The sequence below is a fragment of the Mustela putorius genome, unplaced genomic scaffold, assembly GCF_011764305.1.
Source record: "Mustela putorius furo isolate JIRA1106 unplaced genomic scaffold, ASM1176430v1.1 tig00000551_pilon_pilon_pilon, whole genome shotgun sequence".
Lineage (NCBI taxonomy): Eukaryota > Metazoa > Chordata > Mammalia > Carnivora > Mustelidae > Mustela > Mustela putorius.
Window position 1 is genome coordinate 2,024,545 of NW_025421412.1, and position 23,521 is coordinate 2,048,065.

The 23,521-nt window shown below is 56.4% G+C and overlaps 1 protein-coding gene across 10 annotated transcripts in view; it reads right to left on the reverse strand.

The window, feature by feature from the left end:
* Positions 1-1,346: 1,346 nt before the first annotated feature.
* The window catches only part of ARHGEF7 (Rho guanine nucleotide exchange factor 7), a 122,416-nt gene continuing 100,241 nt past the window's right edge, over positions 1,347-23,521 (reverse strand). For 8 of the 10 annotated variants that reach the window (XM_045081291.1, XM_045081288.1, XM_045081296.1 and 5 more), the window contains 7 exons: positions 21,311-21,535; positions 19,205-19,298; positions 14,799-14,888; positions 11,824-12,000; positions 4,092-4,191; positions 3,810-3,864; positions 1,347-2,530 (listed from right to left, as the gene is read on the reverse strand). In XM_045081291.1, coding sequence (XP_044937226.1) covers positions 2,408-2,530; positions 3,810-3,864; positions 4,092-4,191; positions 11,824-12,000; positions 14,799-14,888; positions 19,205-19,298; positions 21,311-21,535 — 864 coding nt within the window. In that variant the 3' untranslated portion in view covers positions 1,347-2,407. The remainder of the gene's footprint in view (positions 2,531-3,809; positions 3,865-4,091; positions 4,192-11,823; positions 12,001-14,798; positions 14,889-19,204; positions 19,299-21,310; positions 21,536-23,521) is intronic. The other 2 variants (XM_045081290.1, XM_013053063.2) reach the window with 1 other exon arrangement.

Genomic DNA, 23,521 nt, shown 5'->3' on the forward strand with positions numbered 1-23,521 from the left:
ATCACCACGTCACAGGACGGAACAGGACGTCGCGTAAGGAGAGTCAGTTAATGATCGCAGCCATGGAGCACGAGCAGTCCCGGCCTGGACGGTCGGGCCTTCACGCGACCGGGCGCCACAACTGTCAACAGGGATGCCGTGCGTCCCAGGGCCCCAGAGTGCGGCAACAGCGGATGCAGACCAGCCCCGAGGCACCCACGTCCCAGGGCCCGGTGCACATGAGAGGCATATGCCGGAGGCCCGAAGGACAGTCCACCACCTCATCTCATCGTGGTGTAGAAATGCAAGCGTGTGGCCCCCTCGCCCTTGGGGCAAACAGAGCCCCTCCACCCACCACCACCAATACGCTGCCCCTACCCCGGGAAGGTCAGCGATGAAAGTGGTTTACGAGGGGGCAGGTTTATAGAAAGAACAGCTCTCAGCTCTGCGCCCAAAAGGCCTAGTGCACTACTAGATCTGTGGGGGGAGAGGGGAGCCCGCTGCACCAGCACCCCTACGATCCCGTCCGGGCGGGTCGAGGGAGAAGCACGCACGTGCCCACTCGGCGCTTCAGTCAAGCTGAGGCAGGTTTAGGAGACCCGTCTTGGGAGTGGCCGGCAACAGGGCCCATCCGAGAGGTGGAGAGGTCAGGGCGAAGGCCGTCCTGAGTTCAGGACCGCAGACCTCGGCACCCTCCACACGGTTTTCTACGGCAAGGTCTTCCCCATCACCAAAACCACCGTAAAACAAGGCTTCCCCCCACAAGGCTCTCTGCTAGTCCTAGCACTAGGAACCCACATGCCAAGTGCAGAAGCTGCGAATTCTACCACAAAGGCCACACGAGGACGGGTCGGTGCTGGGCACGCGCGCACCTGCTGGGCTGGCAGCCAGGGGGCCGGTCCAGCAACCGCCCGCCGGCAGCGGAGGGGCGGGCGCGTGCGCAGCCCCGGCCTGCGCGAGAACACCGGCGAGCACGAGGGCAGAGGCCCAGAGCCACCCGGGTCCAAGGCGTCAGAGACCCCGACGCAGTCACACGGTCCCCCACCGGGTGCCACACGGCTGTCTGGAAGTCTGTAGCGCTACTGTTTGTTTTTAAAGACCAAACACTCGTTCTAGAGAACAGGTTCCCTGCGCTGGAAGCCGACCTCTTCAGCAGAAGGAAGCAGACAGCGCAGCTCCCAGGACGCGGTGTCCTGCCCGCAAAGCAGAGTGGGCTGGCACCACGGTTGCAGTTCCTGCCCAGGGGCTCTCAGGTTCCCGTGTCCCCAGCCCAGAGAGGTCAGCGGCACTGGGCACAGCCGGGCTTCCTCCCTGTCCCCACTGTGGTTTAGGTGTGGGCGGAATGAACCCGCACTTACACAGACGACTTTAGGCAGAATTCGTATTGCTTTATTCTCACTGGAGGAGGAAAACCTTTTCCCCAGTGGGCACGGGAGGCTTGCGGCACACTCACGGCGAAGGGGTCAGGGCTCTCAGAGGCCTCACAAGGACTTGCACCGGCATCCACCAGGTCAGCTCCCAGGGTCCCTAGCATGCCTTCCTCGGCCCTGCGACACGCGATAAATAAGTTTATTTACAGGTTCTGGCAGAGCTCGCGCTCGCGGGGCAGGGGGACCAACGGTGCATTCTGTCCCCTTCCTGAACCGGCCTCCACGGACAAGCCTGTTCGCCCCCAGCGCAGAGAACGCAGGCTGACGAGCCGCGGCCTCCTGCGGCAGGCCAGCGCGGACCCGGCGGCTGGACACGGTGGTGCGCAGGGGCCTCGTCGGGGCGGTGGCGGAAGCCAGTCTCCCTCACTGGGCGCACCGGCGGCAGCAACACTGCTTCAGCAGAGGGCTTTCAGGGGTGTTAGGTGTCGGTGCGGGTACAAACAAGACCGCGTGGGCGCGCCAGAGCAGGTCCTTTCTGAGCACACGGGCCACGCCGGAGAGCCAACAAGGCGTCCCAAGCACCCTCGCCCCGCCGCCTGCCGTGAGCACACGACTGCGACTTGCTGTTGGTGGGACCAGGAAAGGTCGGGGGGAGGGAGCTCTTGCACAGGTGATCAGCCCGGACACAAGAGCCATGGGTGTGCATTCCAAATGGAGGGTTGATAAGAAACGTGTACGTACGATTATTCATATAGATCAATAAAAGCCTGAAACACCAGGATTTGTAGTCACCGCACTTATTGCAAAATGAGGTAATTGAGATGTTAACAGAGTAAAATTGAAGCAGTCCAGCCCTCAGGGTCTAACCCTTGTGTCTGGATTCTTCAGGACGGTGTGACCATGTCTATTTGCGGGATAAACTCTGTCTTTTCTATGCCCAGAAAGATGACTTCTGTCCAGCCCTGCCCCGTAGCCCTGAAGGTCCCCCCTGGCGAGGGCTGTGGGGCCCCCCGGCTGGGGCTCCTGGCTGGTCTTGGCGGAAGAATCAACAACGCTCCTCAGAGGTTGGTCTCGTCCCAGGCGGGGTCGTTCATGTTCTTGAGAACTTTCCTCACCAGCTTCTCCAGGTCTTTGCGGGCTCTCTGCTCCTCTTCGAGAGACTTCTTCATCTTTTTGTTATCCTGCAAACGAAGCAGACCACAGGGGACTGAGTGGGCACAGAGGAGGACCTGTCTCCCAGGCGTGGTCCCAGGCTGGAACCTGCCACATTCACAGACGCTCCTACGAGCAGAACCCGTCACAGAGGGCAGTGCAGCCTTCACTCCAGGGCGAGGGGTGTCCGCGTCACACACGGAAGCACGGCGGACGGTTACAAGAGGGACAGCGAGCATCTTCCCACATCTGCGCAGACCTGACGGCCCTCCTAGAGAAACACGGAGCGGCGGCCGCAAGTGCGTGAGCGAAGGGGCAGAGCCTGCCTCACGCACACCGGCCCCACCACCCCGAGGCGCGCAAACACGTACCCACTGTTGACGGTCCCTTCAAACTCGTAGAAGCGTGCGGAAGCCGTGGGGCCGGAGTCGCATCAGCTGAGTGTGCGTCAGACCCAGTCGGCGCCGCACCCCCACCCCCTGCCTCGCGTGCAGGGGCTCACGACGCACCCCTCAGAGACACACACCGGTGTGCGATGTGCTTTACCCAAAATACGCAAAATATACTCGGTCACTTAGCCAAGGTCACCCGACTTAAGAACAAGAGCCATGGGCTCCGCCAGCAGGTGCTGGGGAATCCCAGCAGGATTTTCAGGTGTTGCTGTTTTTTTTTAAAAAAAGATTTTATTTATTTATGTGGGGCACCTGGGTGGCTCGGTGGGTTAAGCCTCTGCCTTCAGCTTGGGTCATGATCTCAGGGCCCCGCATCCAGCTCTCCGCTCGGCAGGGAGCCTGCTTCCCTCCCCCTGCCTGCCTCTCTGCCTACTTGTGGTGTGTGTGTGTGTGTGTCTCTCTCTGTCAAATAAATAAATAATCTTAAAAAAAGAAATTGAGTTTATTTATTTATTTGACAGAGAGACAGAGAGAGAGAGCACAAGCAGGCGGAGAGAGAGGCAGAGAGAAGGAAGCAGCTCCCTGCATCTCCCCACAACGCAGGGCTCGACCCCAGGACCCTGAGATCATGACCTGAGCCAACAACAGAGGCTTAACCCACTGAGCCACCCAGGCGCCCCCATTTTTAGAGGTTTTACATGAGGATGCCAACAGCACAGTACAAAGTCTGAACAGGTCCCTTTAAGAATTCATTTCCTAGTCTGTCCCGCTCACCAGGGACCAAACTGGCCCGGGAGCATAGAGGATGTCCAAGGACACCCCTTGGAGTCCCCGAGCACAGGGACAGACAGCCTTGCTTTTCCTGCGGCGCTTTCCTCGGGCCCCGTGACAGAGGAAGGAGCCGGTTCGGACTCACCTGTCTTAACTCCTGGACTTCATCCCTTAGCGCGTAGACCGTGTCAACGAGGCTCCTGAAACAGAGAATGGGACGAACACCTGAACCAGGACAGGAGTGAGGACGGCGCAGGGTAGGGCGCCCCAGGAGGCACACCCGCTCCCTGCCCCCCAGGAGGCACACCCGCTCCCTGCCCGCTAACGGAGCCACGCCGCACGCCGGGCCGTAGCCCGGGAAAGCCTAGCACCCAGCCCGCACCTCCGGCGCCCACGTGCCCGCCCTGAAACGCTGGGGGTCACTTACTTCTCCTCGATCACCGTCTGACCGTTACTCTTGGTTTCTTCAACTATCATTTTCTCCTCCTCTGGAAGCAACACTTGGGGAGCAGACTCTTTGCGTGAACCTATGTCAGTAGAACAAAAACACAAACAAACGCACAGGTGAGCGCCGTGGCAGAACCGGAAACCTGACTCGACAACACGACTTAAACGTTCTATCAAACCCCGGGGAGCGCGTGATACAGAACTTGCTAGATACAACACGGAAGGGCAGCTTTTTACCCATTTTCCCCCACTTCTGCCTAGCGAACTCAGTCCTCCTCACGCCTAAAGCATCTAGACAGAAGGAAGCACTGGCCTTTTGGTGATTTATTAAGCTTCGGTTCCTGAGTCAGGATCATGGAGCTTTTAAATCCTGAAATCTTCCACAGGTAGCAAGGTCCTGACCCCAGCGCCCTGGATGTTTTGGAATAAATACCAAAAAAATTGGGAGGGAACATCCAAATCAATTAAAAGTCGAGGCAGTTTAGGAAGATGGGGCAGGCAGGGGCGCGCACGCCGAGTGCTCATCAGTGCGAACAGGAGGCGAAATGGTCAACTCTAGAGCGACCGGGAAAAATGAAGACAGAGACACGTGGTTTAGAAAGACAGATTTATTACTCCTTTCCTGAAAGCCTCCTCTGACACCCCCTGGAACGCACACACGTCTCCCACCAGAAGGCGGTGAGCGGCGGACGACGTCGCAGGGCCGTGTGCGCCATGTCACTGGGGCCCGGTCCCAGGAAGCGAGCGCTGGGGGGGGGGGGTACCTGAGAAACTGGGAAACCCACACATCTCACAGATAAGCAAGCAGACTCCAATCTTTCTCTAAGGACACAGAAGAGAAAACCTGAGGTAGTGCTCTTCCGAAAGCTCTCCGGCCCACAGCTAGTACTTCGGAAGAGTGTCCGATGCGAATCTGAGGGGCAACTCCGCCACAGAACAGGAACGCCTACCAGTGGTATTCTGACAGACATTTCCCCGTTAAACACACGCACGTGGGGTGTGAGCTGCTAGCGGGTTACAGACACGCTGGTACGACTCGCCTGCCTCCTGGTTTCCCTCTGGTTTGCCAAACTCTAACACGACTGTGTCTCCTCACACCATGCATTCAAGACAATGATTTCCTTAAAGACGGGATTAAAAGAATAGTTTCACCAGCATTTTTGTGTCCGCTTACTCTCCTCTGAGCACGATTAACAATGACCATCAAAGCTTGATGGCCACAGGGCTCCATCGTTTCCATGGCAGCACGCCACAGGGAAGAGGGCCGGAGTTTGCTGGCCACGGGGCCTTGGCCTCGACTCTCTCTGCTGCCATCTGCACATCTCCAAGACCTGGTCCGTCCCCGCCACAAAGCGCACCATGAAACGTGATGGCAGGATGTGGACCATCTCCTCCTCTGTCATCCAAACAAGAGAAGATGAAACTCCGGGCCAGCGAGTCCGGTTCTGTGTCCCGTGGCACATCTCTACATTTCCGTCCCCAGGAAGGAAGGGCCCCTCGGCGCGCCAGCAGCTTCAGTACTACGATGAGCCGGAGCACATGGGGCCCCGTCACAGGCCACAGCAGGCCAGTGCGTGGGGGGTGCGTCTGGGCACGGCTGTTCTGGCACTCACCCGTCACTACCAGGGAGTGGGACGTGTCGCTCTGCTGTGCCCCTAAGGGGCAGGCCCCCCCACAAACCCTGTCACAGTCACCCACCGGTGTACAGGAGAATCACTGTTCAGAGGGCAACATCCTTCAAGACACGGCTCCTGAGAGGGACACGTCTTCTAAGACCTCACTATGCTGAGAGTCGGCCGCCTGGGGGATCGCCTGCTCCAGGGGCCACGGCTCTGCACGGGACCGCAGGCACGGCTTCTTCTGGGCCCTTCTGGGGCTTCTGGGCCACCCGGGAAAATAACGTTCAGGAAGGAAACTGGGATGTGAGACAGATACGGGAAAGCAAGCTCAGCGGTCCCAGCCGAGGTAAGGATTCTGAAGGTCGCTTCCAAGACACCCAACGGTCACCTCTGTTTTCATCAGGAGAGTTAGTTCATGTGCTGTTTTCCCCAGAAAAACAGAAAGGGATTCCTAAAAACTCGAATGTGATGTGTGGAAAAAAACGAATTCAGTGAATTTTCACCGTGAAAAGAGGTCATGGGTCAACTTTAGCCGACTCCTAACCGCCCCGCCACCTGCTCCGTGCGACAGACAGTCAGATCGGGCACCCCCACGTCTGCCACCACCGGCTGGTCAGATCGGGCACCCCGTCTGCCACCGCCGCTGGGAACACGACGTCTCATTAGCTCATCCAGGTGACGACGCAACAGGACGAGAAGCTCGCCGGCTTCCGCACATCTCTCCGGCTGTTTCCACACCTTGTAGCTTCAGCCTGCTGACGGGAGGCGCCCCCAGCGTCAAGCAGCAAGAGAAGGGACAACTGCATCGTAAGAACACGGGTCGGGGCTGCCCGTCCCGCACGAGACGGGGAGCCCGGGGCTCAGAGCAGGGCGGAGCTAGCCAACTCTGCAGAGCTGCTCTGAGAACTTAAGAATCACATTTAATATCTTTTACCAGGTAAAATCACAAAGACGGAAGTCTTAAATTCTATTACGTAATGTGACATCAGAGGACTAACAGCCTGTGACAAGTGGTCAGAGGGTCGCACGCTGTGACGGTTATTTTTGGACAGACACTGAGGACACACTAGAATTTATCACATGAACGGAAATTTGAGAATGTTTAGGGAGCATGTATGGACTTAATGGCTCGGCTTGTAAATGTCACTTAGCAGCCTGCAGAGGAATCCGTATGATGCTAATGATGTTCCTACTTTCACTGGTACATTTTCCTAAAAGGACAGAAAACTTAGTTTTTTCAGAAAAGTGAAGAAAGGAATGTTCTCCAGCCAGGTTTATAAGTAAGTTGGTTCTTACAGAAAGAGCCAAATGTTACAAAGCAGACTGAACAAGTCACCTTCACGGTCATGTGGGTACTCTGAGGGGTCACAGCACGTCTTCCCTGAAGCACTTAGCTGGGAAAAACAAGAGAACCCGCAAACAATGTTCTGTCACTTTATTTAAAATCCTCTAAGAGGGGCTGAGACACAGAGAAGGGGTTCATGATGGCTCCAGACACTCAAGGCCTGTGATTCCAGGAGATCACGGGGTCCAAGCGCTGACAATATACGTCCGTACGAGGACCTCCGGCGGGGGGGGGGCACTGCTCCAGGCCCCTGGAGGGAGCGTGGGCCCTCACGGGGAGGCTCGCGTGGCCGCCCCTGCGGCGGCTCGGACAGCTGCGGACACGAGCGTCTTCCCTCCCACCCCCCGGCGTGCAGACGGCGCCGTGCCCCGGCGGCCTCGGCCGTCTCATCTGTGCCGTGTGGGGACTGCCGTCTGGACTTCTTGAAAGCAGCCGTGCGGCACCCGGCGCACCACCCACCCGAGCCACCATCGGTGGGGGGTTCCCCTGCACTAACGTCGTGTCAACCGGATGGCACGGTCCTCCTCCAGCCTCAGATGCCACCGCGGCTGGGGGGACATTTAGCTGTCCCTCCACCACCGAACACGTGGGCTGCGCGCCTCACTGCTTTGGAAACTGCTGAGGCTACGGCCACCTCGGGAAGCCCACAGTGCACATGGGGCACGCTGAAGGTTTTCACCAGGTGTGCAGTAGAAATACCCACTTACTTTAATTCGGCATCTCCTCAAGTCACCTGAGTGCCAAGCCTCGTCTCAGCAACATTCCGCAGTGGTGTGTGTCACGGTTTAACAGGAGTGCCGGACGCGCGCGGAGGCCGGTCTGCACCTCGTGTGACAAGCGCACAAGTGCTGGCTGGACTCGCGGCTCGCCAGCACGGGGGCGAACGCCACGCAACGGTAACGGACGCAGCAGCCCAGCATTTATTTCTCCAGCTGGAGGGCTCCCAGATGCCCGGGATCCGGCCACGGAGGCCCACGGACAAACACATCAGGGCAGCTGCACCCTGCCCCCCCCCGCCCCGCAGGGGTCGCTCGGAACCACGCAGTGGGAGACGGGAAGGAGAGGGTGGCCTGGGGACGCAGGGTTGTGATCTACAAGCTGGAGACACACAGAGACCTGTCCCCTACAACGCCTGCACCCCTTGGAGCACCGTGGGACCTAGCGAGCGCCCGTATGGCATGGAGGCCTTGCCTGGGCAGCACAGAGCAGGGCACTAAGCCCAGGGCACCTCTCCACGGTCAGATGAGACCGCCGCCCGACTGGACACACTGACAGAACACACAGCTCGGTCAACTCCGGGGCGCACGCATGGCGGCATGCGCGTGTGTGTACGTGCAGTGCAGTCAGCCTGCGTGGGAAGCCCACACGTGTTTGTCGGCTGTCAACATTCACGGCATGACTCCCGAAATCCTTAAATTCATCATCTTTCTAAAATCTGTACCTAATTATACTCAACTGTGACAACTCTCAGAATGAAGGAAGATATTACAACTTGTAGAAACCTAGTAGAAGCTCTCCCAAAGGTCATTTGTTACTTATGGTTATCACAGGAGTAACTTTTTCCTTAGGAAAATGGGAGGCATTCTCTTTGGAAACAGCCTGTCTCTGTTCCCCGTCTGACCTGCCCCCGCCCGGCGCTGACCGGTCTTTTCACTTCTCAGCCAGCTGGGCACCCACTTGATGAAACAAAGATTAAAACTGACATTAGTCTTAAAAAAAATAAACCATTTTTTTGCTTTGTTTTCCATTTATGCACAAAAAAATCAAGAGTGCCTCTTTCTGAAGACAAGCTTCCCAGTGAGCGAAACTTCAAAAGGGGCGGAAAAGAGGAAATAAAAGCGCGTCAGGAGCCCCCTGTGCGGTCTACAATGTACTTCATCTGCGAACGTGCACATTTCTGGATCAAAGCAGAGAGACGGTCCCATGGCCTCGCCTTCATCTGGAAGACATCACCCAGGAGAGGAGCCAAACCCCACGCAGCGCCAAGCTAGGCTACTCCCCCACCCCCCAGGTAACAGATATTAAAAGCCACAGGCTAGCAAATGCAAAATTTATTTCAACTGTACATAACAGATTTTTTTTTTTTATAAAACAAACACTTCATTGCCATGTGCAACCACAAACAATATGCATACTGTACAATACAATGCAACGTTCCGGTGTACATCCGACGGGGTCTTCAACGGCGGTCACCCACTGGAAATGGCTTTCCCATTCACAGAGAAAAAGCACAATATAGAGATTCTTTTTCAAGGTCTTACACCACTATATACATGTTACTGTGTTTTGGCAATTTTATGCAAAACACAATATAGCTTATATACTGTGGCAAGGGTGAATTCAAGGTCGACATCACGTAGCCCCGTGGAAGGCCTGGGCCGGCCGCCGCCCACCTCGGGGTTCAGGGTCTGCACCCGCACACTGTGACACTAACCGTGCATGCGGCCAGCACGGATCTGCCCCAAGCAGACACCATGTCAACGTGACCGGAGCTCCAGAGATGGAAGGTCTCCACCCTCTGGGGCCACGTCATCACTGCCCCCCAGGGACCACCTTGAGGCGTGGCACTAACACTTCCAACCAGGTCACCACAGCGACTAGGGATATTCGAAACAAGCCCGACTGAGCAGAAGCCGGCGTGCTGCAGTGCGGCCGTCCCAGAATCAGCACGATCACCGCGCACGTGGCCGTGGCCGGCCCTGAAGGACTGGCAGGATGGTGTCACACTGCAGTGGACGGGACACGAGAGGTCTCCAGACCACCACCAAACAACACTGGGTGACACAGTATTGTGGCACTGGGCACACACAGCGCGCAACACGGCCCCCACGTGTAGGCTGGCAAAGGCAGCTACGCCAAGGCGCCAACGACAGCCTCAAGCAGACAGACAGACGTTCTACTGACGGAGTCCGGGGCAGTGGCTACTGTACATGTACAAGAGAAAACAAGTGCTGCTGAGTTCACAGTATCAACTTCACAGTCCGCCTTCTCCCGAACTTCCACTTACTATTTGGCTGAACACACGTAGCCCATCCCCACTGCGGGCTAATACTGGTAAGGCTGCTGCTTGACTTCCTTATCTACGCTGACGGAGGTAAGAAATGGAATCTGCAGACGGCAGGAGCAGCCCACTAGCTGTCTGAGAGCAGAGACCCATGCGGAACTCCTGGCTCTCCTCCTGACCTCATGCGGGCAGTACTGAAGGCGGCCGACTCTCCGGACGACCCGCCACTGCCAGGGTTCCCCGGCGCCCGGCCAACCACGGCGTGACGCAAACAAGCCCACGCCCTGAATACGGGGGTTCGCTGAGGGCCGGGGAGGGGCGAAAATCACAGCCGCCTGGAACTACAGCCACCCTGAGGAGAGGAAAACAGGTTATTCCCAATTTACTATGGCATCTTGTTTTCGGGAGCTGGTCTCGATGAATACTTAAAGCACAGCCTTGACGTTCCGTCCGAACACCAAGTACAGCATGCGTGGGGGAGAGTGATGGCCAGACGCGGATCTGGGTGCTACAACTGAATGCAACCGGTCACATTCAGTTCCTTCCGAAGCAGAGATTCATCAGACAGGCCAGTGAAATCTCCTTACAACAAATCCCAGGCAAGAGGGGAGCCCCCCCCCCCAAATCGGACATTTTCTCGTGAGTGAGTGACACGGCAAGTGAAGTCTTCAATGGACTCAGGTGTCCCCGTGACAATCAGGAACGAGGGTCACAGAGGACAGGTTGCTGTAAATGGAGTTTCACGGCAGCTAGCTGCTGAAAACAAACCACAGGTCCCTCGCGCAGCAGCGTGACGGGGGTGCCGGGGCACAGCCAGGCTGGGAGTGAAGCCAAGCACTCACCTGGCTCTGAACGGGGTTGCACGTACACCTTCAGAGGCTGAGCGGTTCTGTGTTTGGACTGGCTCTTCAGCGCAGTGGCACGGGCGTGCTATGGGCCACTTAAGAGCCGCGGCTCCAAATCAGGAGAGCTGGGCGTGACGGTGTGGGGAGGGTCTGAGCTCTGACAGTAACCTGGCCCTCGGAAAACCAACCCCTCCCGAGGGGGAAAGGGGGCGCGGGACGGCCTTCTGTGGCACCCTGATGAGCCAGAGCCGGCTCTTCCCTGCTCCCGCCATGGCCCGGGGCCCATACTGGCCATACCCCGCCCCACAGTTCTGCGTGGCCGTGGCCGCCGAGCACCCCGAGGAGCGCTCAGAGCACAGCTGTCGGAACTGCGCTGCGCCCTCTCAGTGCGGGTCTCCTCCACCTCTCTGCACCACCGGCTCATCGGTGGGTCCGTCACACACGAAATAGGGAGATGCCTACGTAAGGCCAGAGGCCCCTCTGCAGGGCTGCCACTCAGACCGCAAACCTGTATGGTCTCATGTAAAATAGAAAAGTGTTCACACAGGTGTATCCAAAAAGCAATGAGACAGGGGCTACACTGAGTACAGGAACCCAGACCATTTAGAGCTGGAGAGCCGCTGCCACCCGCGGAGGAAAGGACCCTCGGGCGCGGCCCCGGGAGCGCACCGTCTCCTTCCACCTCGGCAGCTCGGCCAGTCGAACTGGCAAGTGGGCCTCCACACAGTACAATGGGAAAAATCAGCAACGCTCTCAAAAGTTGTTAAAATATCACATAAAAGACAAGGAACAGCAAGAAAACATCTAAGAAAAGCAGGCTGCGATACAACAAGCATTTGTTAAGAAAAGCTCAGAAGTGCATTAGTTCTGGTGAGAGATATATGAGCAACAGCTCTTACGAGATGTAGAACCCATTCTGTAACTATGGGCTGTCCATATACTGTCATAGTCAGAGTCTTCCGAGAGGTCTGAAGGCTCCAGACGGGAAAGGCTACTGCGACGACCCAAGGAGTCTAGACTTGACTGGTCGTCGTCAGCCAACACGTGATTATGCATCAGGTCAGTGCCTTGCCATGCTACGACGGGGAGGGATGGAGTGACAGGCAGAGGGGAGGGACGGACAGGAAGAGCCACAACCAAAAACATGAAAACAAAAGCAAAAGGTGATGGGAAGAGAAGGAAGAGAGAAAATATTGTTAAAAACTGGCAACAATGTTCAATTGTCCTTATTTACGGTGGGTTCTAATAGCACAGCCCTCGGAGTAAAGCTGGACCATTTAAATAAACCTACGTCACAATACTGTCCCCAAACTGTCCCTCGCATAAGCCCAGAGCCACGGACACTTCTACAGACCTTTCCCAAGTCAATGATTCTATTCCAGTCTACTAACCAGGAGTCTCAGGACATTTTTAAAAGGAGCCATTTATGCGTTTCATTAGAAAATGGTTTCTTATTCTTTTAAGTGATACAGTGAAGCAGGAGAATTCCAGGGGATTTGGGACTGAGTTCTTCGGCTCTCCCTCTGCCAGACTGGAACTCCCCAGAAGTCATCTTCACGGTGGGATCTAAACTTACCTTATCAAACTAATACCACGGTAAAAATTTCAGAGTGGAGAACGGGGTACACAGGGTCCACATCCCTCGGGCCCCCGCACAATGCCGCCACAGCCCTGAGCTCGGCCAGGGGGACAGAAAAAGTGGAAGGCCTGTTCAAAGCCCTGATGCAGACCCTTCTACCGGAAGGACAAGAGACACGATGCGCCGAGAGCCACGTGTTAAGAGGAGGGCGACAGAAGACCGTGGGCACAGGACAGGGGGGACAGAGCGCAGCCCGAGAGCAGTCAGCAGGAGCGAGGGGGCCAGCCAGGCAGCTGGCAGGGAGGCGTGCAGGGGCGCAGCGCGACAGACCAGGGCCCAGTGCAGCAGCCACGGGCTGCGTCCTAGTCCTGCTTCTGGTCCCAAGGCATGCCATTCCCAAACCCTAACGAGAACAAGCAGTGGGCCAGTCTGGATCCCTTCTACTAAATCCCTGCAGTCAAATGAAGGTCACTATGTCCCTGAGACAGAAATCGACACCACACACGTCTGGCTAGTAAGGTCTTCTCGCACCCAAACACAGGAGGTGAATTTTAGGTCAAGTACATTACCCTGTTTTTACGAAGCCACTTAAGACGAAAAGAGCTGCCTCCACTGTTATCCCACACTGCCCTTCCGGCATCGAGGATCTAGCGCCCCTATCCCACCTGGTCCTGGGGCTGTCAGGGTTACAGCCACACAGGACGGGACACATGAGGCCTCAGGATGCTCAGCCACAATACCCACATGTCGTGCAATGCTCTTCTGACACAGGAGAAATGGAGACACGTGACACAGGTGACAAACAGTGCGCACGCTCTACAAGCCGCCCCTTCCAGGCAGCTGAAGCCGCGAGGCCACGGCACCGTCTCCTAGACAAAAAGATGAAGCGCTGCCGGACACGGACACACACAGCTCCGTTACCTGCTCTATTCACCTGAGACGACCAGCTTCAAATTTTACTTCGAATTTTTTCAGTCGCGAGAATTCTTTAAAATTTCAGATTCAAAACCCAAACACTATGGCCACATTTTATACAGCCCATTAGAAGTTTCTCACCAACTCTACAAAACCAGGATCGAGAGACCAACTGTGTTTACAAATGACAGCCCGGCACGCTGCACGCCCACCTACAGGCCGTCCCCCGTCCCCCCACTCTGCTGCCCGGCTACTGCGGACAAGCACTCTCCCGAGGCAGGGACGAACCACAGCCTCAATGCCGCGGAATGGGACCCGTGCGACACTGGCCCAGGGAAGGTCTTTAGGTGACCTGCAGACTGCCCCTGGGGTTCCATCCTGCCAGCCCTACCTTTCCAGCTGTTGCCGTCTAAAACAAAAGCTAAAGCAGGTGAAAATTCCCTTTCCCCCCCGTCCTTTTTCTCAGAATGAGTCTGACCGAGCCGGGATGCAGAACTGAACCACCACGGCAGAGGAGGTGGGAATGGGGCAGCGATCCACAGCGTGCCCACGGCGCCCACGGCGCCCACAGTGCCCGCGGCACCCACAGCCAGGGTGGAAAGGGAATCCAAGACACACGATCCAACAGAGACCAGCTTCTATGCCAGAGTACATCAACCCAGTTCTCCACCAAGACAGAAACCCCACGAAGCCCACCTAGGAAGGACAGTGCAGGACCCCCTGTGGTGCCCGTGGCCCTGGCTCCCGGGAGAGGGAAAGGCAGCCCTTTCTTCTGGACAGACCCCATGCTCCACTGCGCCTGCACCCCCGGGCTGCCGTCCACCTCGCCACGCTGCGAAATGGAAGACAAAGAGAGCCCACCCTTGTCCTGCCCCAAGAGATGACGATTTCCTCAACCAAGAGCTGTGCGTCAAGGTACAGGAGAGGCTCAGTGGTGCTGAAACCCACCAGCTAAATTAGTCGGGTTCTCCTTCCAAAAATGTGTAAATGCATCCTTTAGAAGAGCGGGGGGCGGGGTGGGAGGCTGCTAAAAGAGCCTTGCTCTAGGTTTGTATTTCTGACAGTTCTAAGAATCTTAAGGGGAAAAAGTCCTACTTTCACACCAAAGTTTACATAGCTTAAAAATAACTGGACCAATCTTGTGTCTTTTAAGCACATCTTCTTCTCTAAGCATAAGCAAGCTCTCTACACTTCGGCAGCACCTCCCACTTGGGGTCTCCCAGCAGGACGTTCTGTAGAAATGCGCTCTCTTACTGGCAGCTCAGCCCCTCTGCAGTGACTGAGGGATGCCAGGCGGGCCAGCCAGGGGACCTGCCCTCAGAGGGGGCCTCTAACCCCAGCGAGCCGTTCCAGTTCGCAGTCCACGACGCGGAGACTTACTTGAGTTGAGCGTCTGCCGCGTTTTGGCGCTGGTGCAGTAAGCTTCGATGACTTTCAGAATCTGCGCGTCTTCTTCCAAAGCAGCTGTGCCTGTCGAGAGACGACACACCACAATCAAGCTACAGGTGGGAAGTAGAACAGGTCACCATCTACAACAGAACTTCTCCATTCTCCTGTCAGATAACGGTTTTCTAATATTTACAAAAAGTTCTAGGTTTTTAAAATATTTTTTTATGTACAATAGATCTAGCAAAACGTTAGTACCTTACATACGTAAGTGGTCTTACTGGTCCATAAGAAAAACTGTATCCTCCCATACTGGAATTGAAAAAAGAGCCAGGAACAAGCAAGTCACAAGAGAACACCCTAAGAAAAGAGGCTGATTCTCGCTAAGAAGTAACAGAGCAAAACATCAGGTTTTCACACACTAGCCGGACATACATAAGGAAGTCTGACCATTCCTAGTGCTGATGGGGCAGCGGGGTGCCCACAGCGGACCCTGGAAAGCTCCAGAAAGAGCATTTCCTTTGATCCCCTGGTTCCCATGGGTCCCCAGAGACGCCGTCTCAGATGGTCGCAAAGCACCATCGAGACCTTGAAGGTGTTCCTCCAGTGCTGTCCCCCTCTGGGTCCCTTCAGACACTGGCTTCGTGTACGCAGGCCACAGGCACGGAGGAGGAGAGAAGCTTCCAGACCAACAGCGTCACGCGCTATCAGTCCCGGACTCAGAGCCTCACACCCAGTAGACTTCCCGTGACCCTATGGGGTGAACTATTCCTCTTTTCTGTTTACCTACTTTTCTACGGCCCCTTGTGTTTTCTAAGATATTACCCTTGGATATGCATTTTAAAAGGCTCACCTACTCTAATAAAATGTGCAAGAATGGAAAGCTTAAATACTGAGAAGTACGTAAAGCCTCAACATTTTATGGCAGTAGGATGTACACGAGACAACTCAAATCCACCGCCCTGAGCACTAAGCCTCGGTGTGCTCTCGGAGGTCTGTGTTTCACGTCTCGCAGTTAGGTTGGACTTGTCTCCCCGTATGCGCGGAGCAAGCGCTCCAGCTTTCCCAACGCGGCGTCTCAGAGGCTGTTCTCCTTCCCGTCGTGCAATCTCGCGTCTACTGGCAGGCGCTGACCACCCAAGCACGGGCTGGGGGCTTTAATCTGCTGCACTGATGTGTTCGTTTCTGTGCCTGCCACACCACTCTGATGGGTACAGCTCCGCAGTACGCGCTGCAACGCGGAGTTACGGTATCTCCAGCTCTGTTTTCCTCAACATACCACACAAGCCAGTAATTCCACTACTGGGTATATGCCCCGAGAAAACAAAAACATCGATCTGAAAAGATACACACGCCCTGTGTCTACTGCAGCATTACCCGCAACAGCCAAGCTGCGGAAACCACCAACCCAAGCGTCCAGCAAAAGCTGAAAGGGTAAGGAAGGTGGTGCACGCGCAAACACGCACACGCACACACGCGTGCACACACACACACTTGCACACAGAGGAATATAATGCATCCATAAAAGGGATGAGATTGTGCCATTTATGACCACACAAAGGACACAGACTGGATTACACTAAGTAAAATAAGTCAGATTAAGACAGACAAGACACCACGATTTCACCCACATGTGGTATCTAAATTAAAAGCCAGTGAACAAACAGCCGTAGGACCACTAAACACAGAGAACTGATGGACTGCGGTTAGTAAACAGAACAGATGAGGGGGAGCCGGAGGTAGAGGCTTCCATTAAGGCCTGAGTGCGGAGCACAGACGTCAAACCACCACGCCCTATGCCCGAAACCAACGGAACGTCCCATGCAGAACGCCCGTACCCAATGTTAACATCGTGGGTCAACTACACTCAAATAAAACTGAAAAAGAAAACACAGATTCCAGCACGCAGAGCTGAAGAGCTATGGAGAATGGACGTAGCGTCTCTGTCTGGAGCCCACCATGAGCACGACCAGCCCCTCCCTCGGGAGCAAGAGAGGGTCTCCCTCATTTCATTCCAGCACCGGCTGAGTACGGCAACCTCACAGGCGTGTCGCTCCACCTCTGCCCGGAGGACAGCCATCTGTGCCTGGGACTGCCTGCCCAGACGACAGGATCGACCCCCAGAGGTGGGGCGCACACACACACCACCGCACGCCCAGAGAAAGTGCAGACACCAGGAAGGACGCCCGCTGACCTTCTTGGTTAGTTAGTTCACGGCTTGTTAGTTCACGGCTATCGCAGAGCCTGCTTCCTCACATTCCCTACGTGGCACAGGCCAGGCCACAAACGGAAACTTCCTGACTTCCTATCCTAGACTAACCTAGGATAGCAGCAGGGGACTTAGGAAGCCCCTGAGACGTCCAGGCCCCCCTTACAGAGGCCACGCGGCGGACATCTCTCCTCCCGGCCACACGGAACCTCTGGTGCCCCTTTCGCCTGCGGGTCCCTCCATGCTCCCTCCGCCGGCTCCTCAGCTCCCCAGACCCGACTCTGTCTCTCTCTTCTCCTCGCACGGCCTCCCCCGACCTGAGCAGCTCTGAATCCTCACCGTCCGCCGGGGCCTTTCCATGGGCCAGGGATTCATCCAGCAGGAACACTTCCCAGCACAACTGCACGGGGTGCTATCCTATGGGCTCTAGGACACTTAGCAGCACCGCTGGCCTCCACCCCCGGTAAGGCAGCAGTGCCCCCACACCCGACTGGGACGACTGAAAGGGCCTCCCGAAGTATCTCCAAGCGGGACAAAGTCACCCCTGGCTCAAAGGCCACAGCTGCAGCCTCCCTCTTGGAAGAGATCTGAACTCTGTCCACGCTGGCCCGCTCCCCCGTCCTCACCTGGTCCAGGCCCCATCCTATCTCGCTCACCCGGATCAGTTCACCTCCTACCCAGCCTCCCTGCTCCCACCTCTGCTCGTCTGAACTCAACTGAACCATCAGCGATCCCATTCAAACCAAGGCCCATCACGTCCCCTGGCCCCAGCGGCACCACGGTGGCCCATCTGTGAGGCACCTCTGAGAATCAGCTCTCCCCTCCAACCCCACCGCCTCCCACCTGAGCCCCAGGGGCTCCATGCTGTCCCCAGGGATCTCCCCTTCAGTAGAAATAGGAAACGAACCAGGTGGACAGTGTGCTGGCACTAAGGGTAGGGGATGGAGAAGATCTAGGGCCATTTTAGGGAGGACGGCTGGGCAGCACAGGGAGAGGGCACTGGGCGGAGGAAGCAGCCCGAGCACTGGCTCCAGAGCCCCCGAAGCAGGACGCTCTTCTCACCCATGTCATTGGCGTCCTGGGAGTGTGGCCCTCCTCGCACACTCAGGATCTCGAGGAGGAGGACCACCACGACGGCGAGCCACACGATGCCTGCTGTAGCGCCGGCAGGCGGCAGGGGGCCGAGAGCACGCGTTTCCGCAAGGCGGCCTCTAGGCCCCTCCCCGCGTCTACACCTCACACCAGGACGAGCGGGGGAGCAGGCCCACGTGCAGGCCACCTGGACTCCAGGGAACCTGCAGAACCCCCAAACCAAGCGGCCCCCACCCCGGGAGGACCTCGAGCTACTCTCCCACAAGCTTCTTTATAAAGGAATCCCAGAAAGGTCCCAAGTCAGCACACCAAAGAGCAACACGACACTCCACGGGGTCCGGAAGACACGTGACAGGTCCCGGCGCACAGGGGCAAGGAACAGAGCCCACCACTTCCCTGAAGGGCCACTGCCCGGGCCATCTCCCCTCTGAGGTCCTCCTGCAGCACAGACAGTCCTACCGGTCCCACAGCCGTCTGCGGCCACAGAAGCTCTCTGGCCCACGGCTCCGGGAAAGCAGCCCAGCAGCGGGAAGTGGAGGGTGGGCGCGCGCACAAGCTCTCCAGGCGCTTCTCCAAAGAGCTCTGCTTGCTTACACACGGTCAAGGGAGCATCTCCTGTGGGAGAGGCTGCCTAGGAGATGAGGCACCGAACCCAGTGCCATTTCCAGCATTTCCTGAGTTCACGGCCGGGCGGCGAGGGTCGTGCATGCACACAGGGAGAAACGCGACCTCGGGCCGCAGACACGTGGAGACTGCGGGCCAAGGCGGGGGCCAGACAGAGCCGGCAGTCCCAGGAACCCTGCACCCCGGGCCTGGGTTCCCAGAACAAGTGATCACAGAGGCCGAGAGACCATGAGCAGGTCCATCGGGGGAACCAGGCGTGCGCTTCCCCACCGGCTGCTCCCCGGCCCGCAGGCGTCCCCACGGCAAGGGCTTGCACTCTTGCCCCTTACTCTCCCTTAGACAAGACATTAAGGCTCAGACCCCAACAGCTGAAGCCTCTGGAAAGCCACCAGCGCCCCCCATCCCTGCCCGCCGTGCCGTGAGTGCTGTGCCCGAGACGGGCCCATGTCCTCAGCCACACGCGGCGCGTACTCACTTTTGCGCAACGCAAACTCTTCATCTGAAGGCTTCCGCTCAGGCTTGCGCTTAGGTAACAACTTTTTCATGGTCTTGGGACTCTTACTAAGATCCTAGGGGAAATAAAAAGGAAAAAGGTGCTGACATATTCCGAAGGCAGCAATTTTTCCTAGCATCTCGGTGAGAGTCGCGACAGCAGGAAACTGGAAGCTTCCACTGCTGCCCAAGGCGAGGCACTTCGTTCCCTCACACCGGGCTTTCTCGGCCAGCTGCTGAGCACGAACGTGAAGTCAACAGGGCACAGGCTCTGCTGAGAACCCTCGTGCCCCTGGAGAGCACAGCGTGGAGGCGTCGTGGGCTCGCGGGCAGGCAGGCCGACCCGGGCAGGGACACACGCGTGCTACTAATTCGGGAGCAGACCCATCTGCTGCAGCGAACCAGAGAGAGACCCGGCAAATGAAGGTTGTTTTCAGAGGAAAGGCAGCAGCTTCAAGAAAGGAGGAAAGGGAAGAAGATGTGCCCGTCCACGGTGAGCGCAGCCGCATGCGATGACAGAGCACACCACACCCCGGCACGGCCACACGCGCTCCCAACTGAGTCCCAATGTGATGGTCTGCCCTTTCCCTCGGAAACACAGTGACTTAAGAAGACACAGAAGGCCCCGGGGGACGGGCCAGGCTCCAGCGGCCAAGCACCCATGAGATGCTGGTACAGTCTCACTACCGCATCACGGAAGTCACACCAACCGCTAGTGAGTCTTATGAGAGTCTTACGACGTGAGACCAGCGTGACCTGGCCTACGGGAGGAATCAGACCGAAAGCGCGGAAAGAACACAGCCTGGTTTTGAAAGGAAGCTCTTCAAAATCTTCTGCTACACGGTACAAGCTCTCTAAAACATGGGAGGATCAGTGTCCGAAGAACTAAATACAGCACGTACTGTACAGCCCCGGGCAGGACACCAGGCACACACAGGCGCGTCCCCACCTGCGGGCCCAGCCACAGCCAGCGGCACGGCGCCCCACACGCACACACTGTGAAAGCATTTCCAAGAAGGGTTCGGTTCGGAGGGCTCTGCGACACAGACCCCAACACTAGGTCCAGCACAGTAGGGGCAGCCCAGACAGCAGGGGCTGCTCAGGTTCACGGGCACACCTCTCCCCTCATGCTTGTGCTCCATGACCCGACACTCTCCGCCTGCCCTTCCTCAACAGCAGGGAGACCCCCCCACCACACGACCGGCACCTTCTGCAAGGCTAAACAAGTAACAGACCCTCACATCCGTCCCGTAGCCACCCACGGCAAAGCACCCTTGGACCTGGGTGCGTTATTACTAGCAAGACAGAGATCCTAACAGCAGAATTCGTTAACAAAACACGTCAAGGACAGATTTCCACCTGCGTAGTATTCGTGGGTCATAAGACATTCAAGGGCTGCGGGCAAGGACAGGCGTTCCAGGGCCGTGGGCAAACGGGACCTCAGCCGGGCCTGGAGAGGCACACCAGGACGCCCCGCCTCACGCCCTATACTCAGGCTCACACTCGGGCTGTGCACACGCACTCACACACACGGCCACACGCACCACTGCAGTCAAGAGCTCCCCAAGCATACGAGCTTCCCAGGTACATAAGGCCCTTTCTGTCCTGCATGTCAGCACCTGGCGTGACCATGCCGGACAGACGCTGCCACAGACCCAGCTCTCGGACACGCAGAGCCACGTCCTCCCACTTCCATCTGTGCGTGTCCTCTTCCTCCCGAACAGCTCCCGGTGACCAACGCGGGCTTCCAGGGCGGCCCTCATTCGGGCCTGGAAAAGGGCCAGAAAGCCTAGACAAGACCCACCCTGATTTAGGTGTGCGAAGTAACTTGGGCTCACCAGACGCCGGGCACAGGGAAGCCCTCTGCTCCAGGCTCCCGGCGGCAGGAAGCGAGACCCATCCGTGAAGGGCACAGAGGGTCTGATGCTAGCGGAAGCAGAAGGGAAGACAGAAGAACCGAGGCGGACCGTCACGGTTCTGTGTTTTAATTACGTCACAGAATCCCAGCCACAAATAGGACTGAAGCACAGAACAGCCCACCCAGCACACCCAGATGTCCGGTCTGCACTCGCCCGCGCTCTGACCTCACCTCCTTGTAGCAGAGAGCAGCCGAGGGCCGCAGGGGAGGTGCAGGTCGCAGGCAGCTCAGGCTCCACGGCTTGGGGGTCTTCGGAGGCTCCAGGGGCCCCCAGTTGATGGTGGTGTGCGGGGTGCCGTGGTGGGAGGGGTGGGGCAGCGTGTGGTAGGCAGGCGTCAGGGGCACCGGCTTGCTGTCCGCGTGTTTGCTCGACGGGGCCATCGGATGTGAGGGGAGCTGCCGGGGAAGAGGGCACAGAACACAACAGCCGCAATCAGGGGTCCCGCCCCCGGCCCCACGAGGTGCTGCCCGTTTCTAAAACCCTGCCAGGCTGTCATCATTTCTTTAACCTCCAACCCCAGCAGTCAGCTCCCAGGGCACCTGCCTACCGTGTGTCAAGCCAGCTTTGGGCGAGGGGTAGGCGGCAGAATGTGGAGGCCCTGACCCAGCATCCCACCACCACCTTTATTCGCCACAGAGTAGCATCTGCGACAAGGTGTTCCGTTCAGCAGAGATCAGAATTTTGCAAACCAAAAGGCATTTCTATACTGGGAATGTGGTTATGGGGGAGGGTAATTCTCCCAGCCACATATCTACTCCTGGTGATTTAGGGGTGGGCTAAATGCCTGTTTTCCTTTAAAAAGTTTTCCTAAGACACAGCCAGGCCCGTTCCTGCTAATGACTGTAAAACCAAAGGACACTTGCCACAAATACTGTCATTGCCCATAAAGCTGATAACATTTTGCAATCTCTTGGCACAAACATTTTGCCAACCACTAGTTGCCAATCACTAGGGTAAAACGAGTTATCTTCTCAGAAAAACCAGCGTTAATCAAAATGAAGTTATACATAAAATCTAGTTTTCCAGAAAGATAACGAAGGTCCGTACTCCTCGAAAATGCCAAAATATTCCATTACAGTGACAAAAAAATGCAAAAATGTTCAATAAAATACTCCAAATTAGCCTGTGACCTCAATTACCCAAAACAATAAGGCATGCTTAATAGAAGAGCAAAATGTTCTCTGAGCTGGAAATCAGAGTGAGGTCATCCTTCAAAAGAACTGCCTATTTGAAACACATGCTGAATGGGAAGCCTGGCAGCGGATGCCACGACGCCCCAGGGTTACTTTCTGCAGTAACCACAGGCCTCTCCTGGCGCACACAGGTCCAGGCGTGTGTGTGTGTCTTGTGGCAGGTGAAACACCCACACCTAGTTCACAAGGGAGAAAATTATGTAGAACGTCTCTTGTAGCAGTGACGTCACAGTAAGTAACACTGGGATTTGTTCCTCAAGTCCAAAGAGGGAACGGTGTGTGCTAAAACGAGAATATTCCAGCTGGACGCAGCCAGATCGCAGGGAGAATGCGCAGCACCTCAGAGAGGAAACTCCCGAGGGAGAGGACGTAACATTTCCAATGCCTGTTTGTGACGAAGACCACCAGGATTCAGAGAACCAAGTTTTACCTGGTGTGAAATCCCACTGTTTGGTTTCAAGGCTTTCCTGACAATATGAGGTAGCAGTTCCATTTTCCTCTATAAACACACACACGCACACACATCTTTGGAACAAATTCAGTTCCATGTAGGCTAAGCATCTGTAGTAATTTTTTTTTTTAAGTATGGAAAAGTTATAAATGGCAGAGCCATTCAAAATGAAACGTTAGCTTAAGCAAATAAGTTGTCTCGACCTCCAAACTGTGGAGAGAAACCACGTAAGAGAAAACTGTTCTGAACGTTACACTACAGGGTACCTGGTAGCTCAGGTGGTTGCGCGTCTGACTCTTGATTTCAGTTCAAGTCATGAACTCAGGGTCCTGGGACCAAGCCCTGCATCGGGCTCCTTGCTCAGTGGGGAACCTGCTTGAGGATTTTCACGCTCTCCCTCTGCCCACACCCCTGCCTGCACAAGTGCGCTTCCCTCTTAAATAAATCAACCTTCATTTAAAAAAAAAAGTTACCCTACAGCCACTCTTGCTAAGCAAAGCCTTGACTGCTAAGGATAAGGAATGCAGAAGTGAACCACATGGTAGCGAGTCCAGATAAAGATCACGACCCTCTCGGGTCTGAGCCTGGGTGGCTCAGATGTTTGGGCATCTGCCTTCCGCTCAGGCCATGATCTCCGGGTCCTGAGACCGAGCCCTGCGTCAGGCTTCTGGCTCAGCAGGGAATCTGCTTCTCCCTCTCCTCTCCCTGTATCTCTCTGTATCACATGAATAACTAGA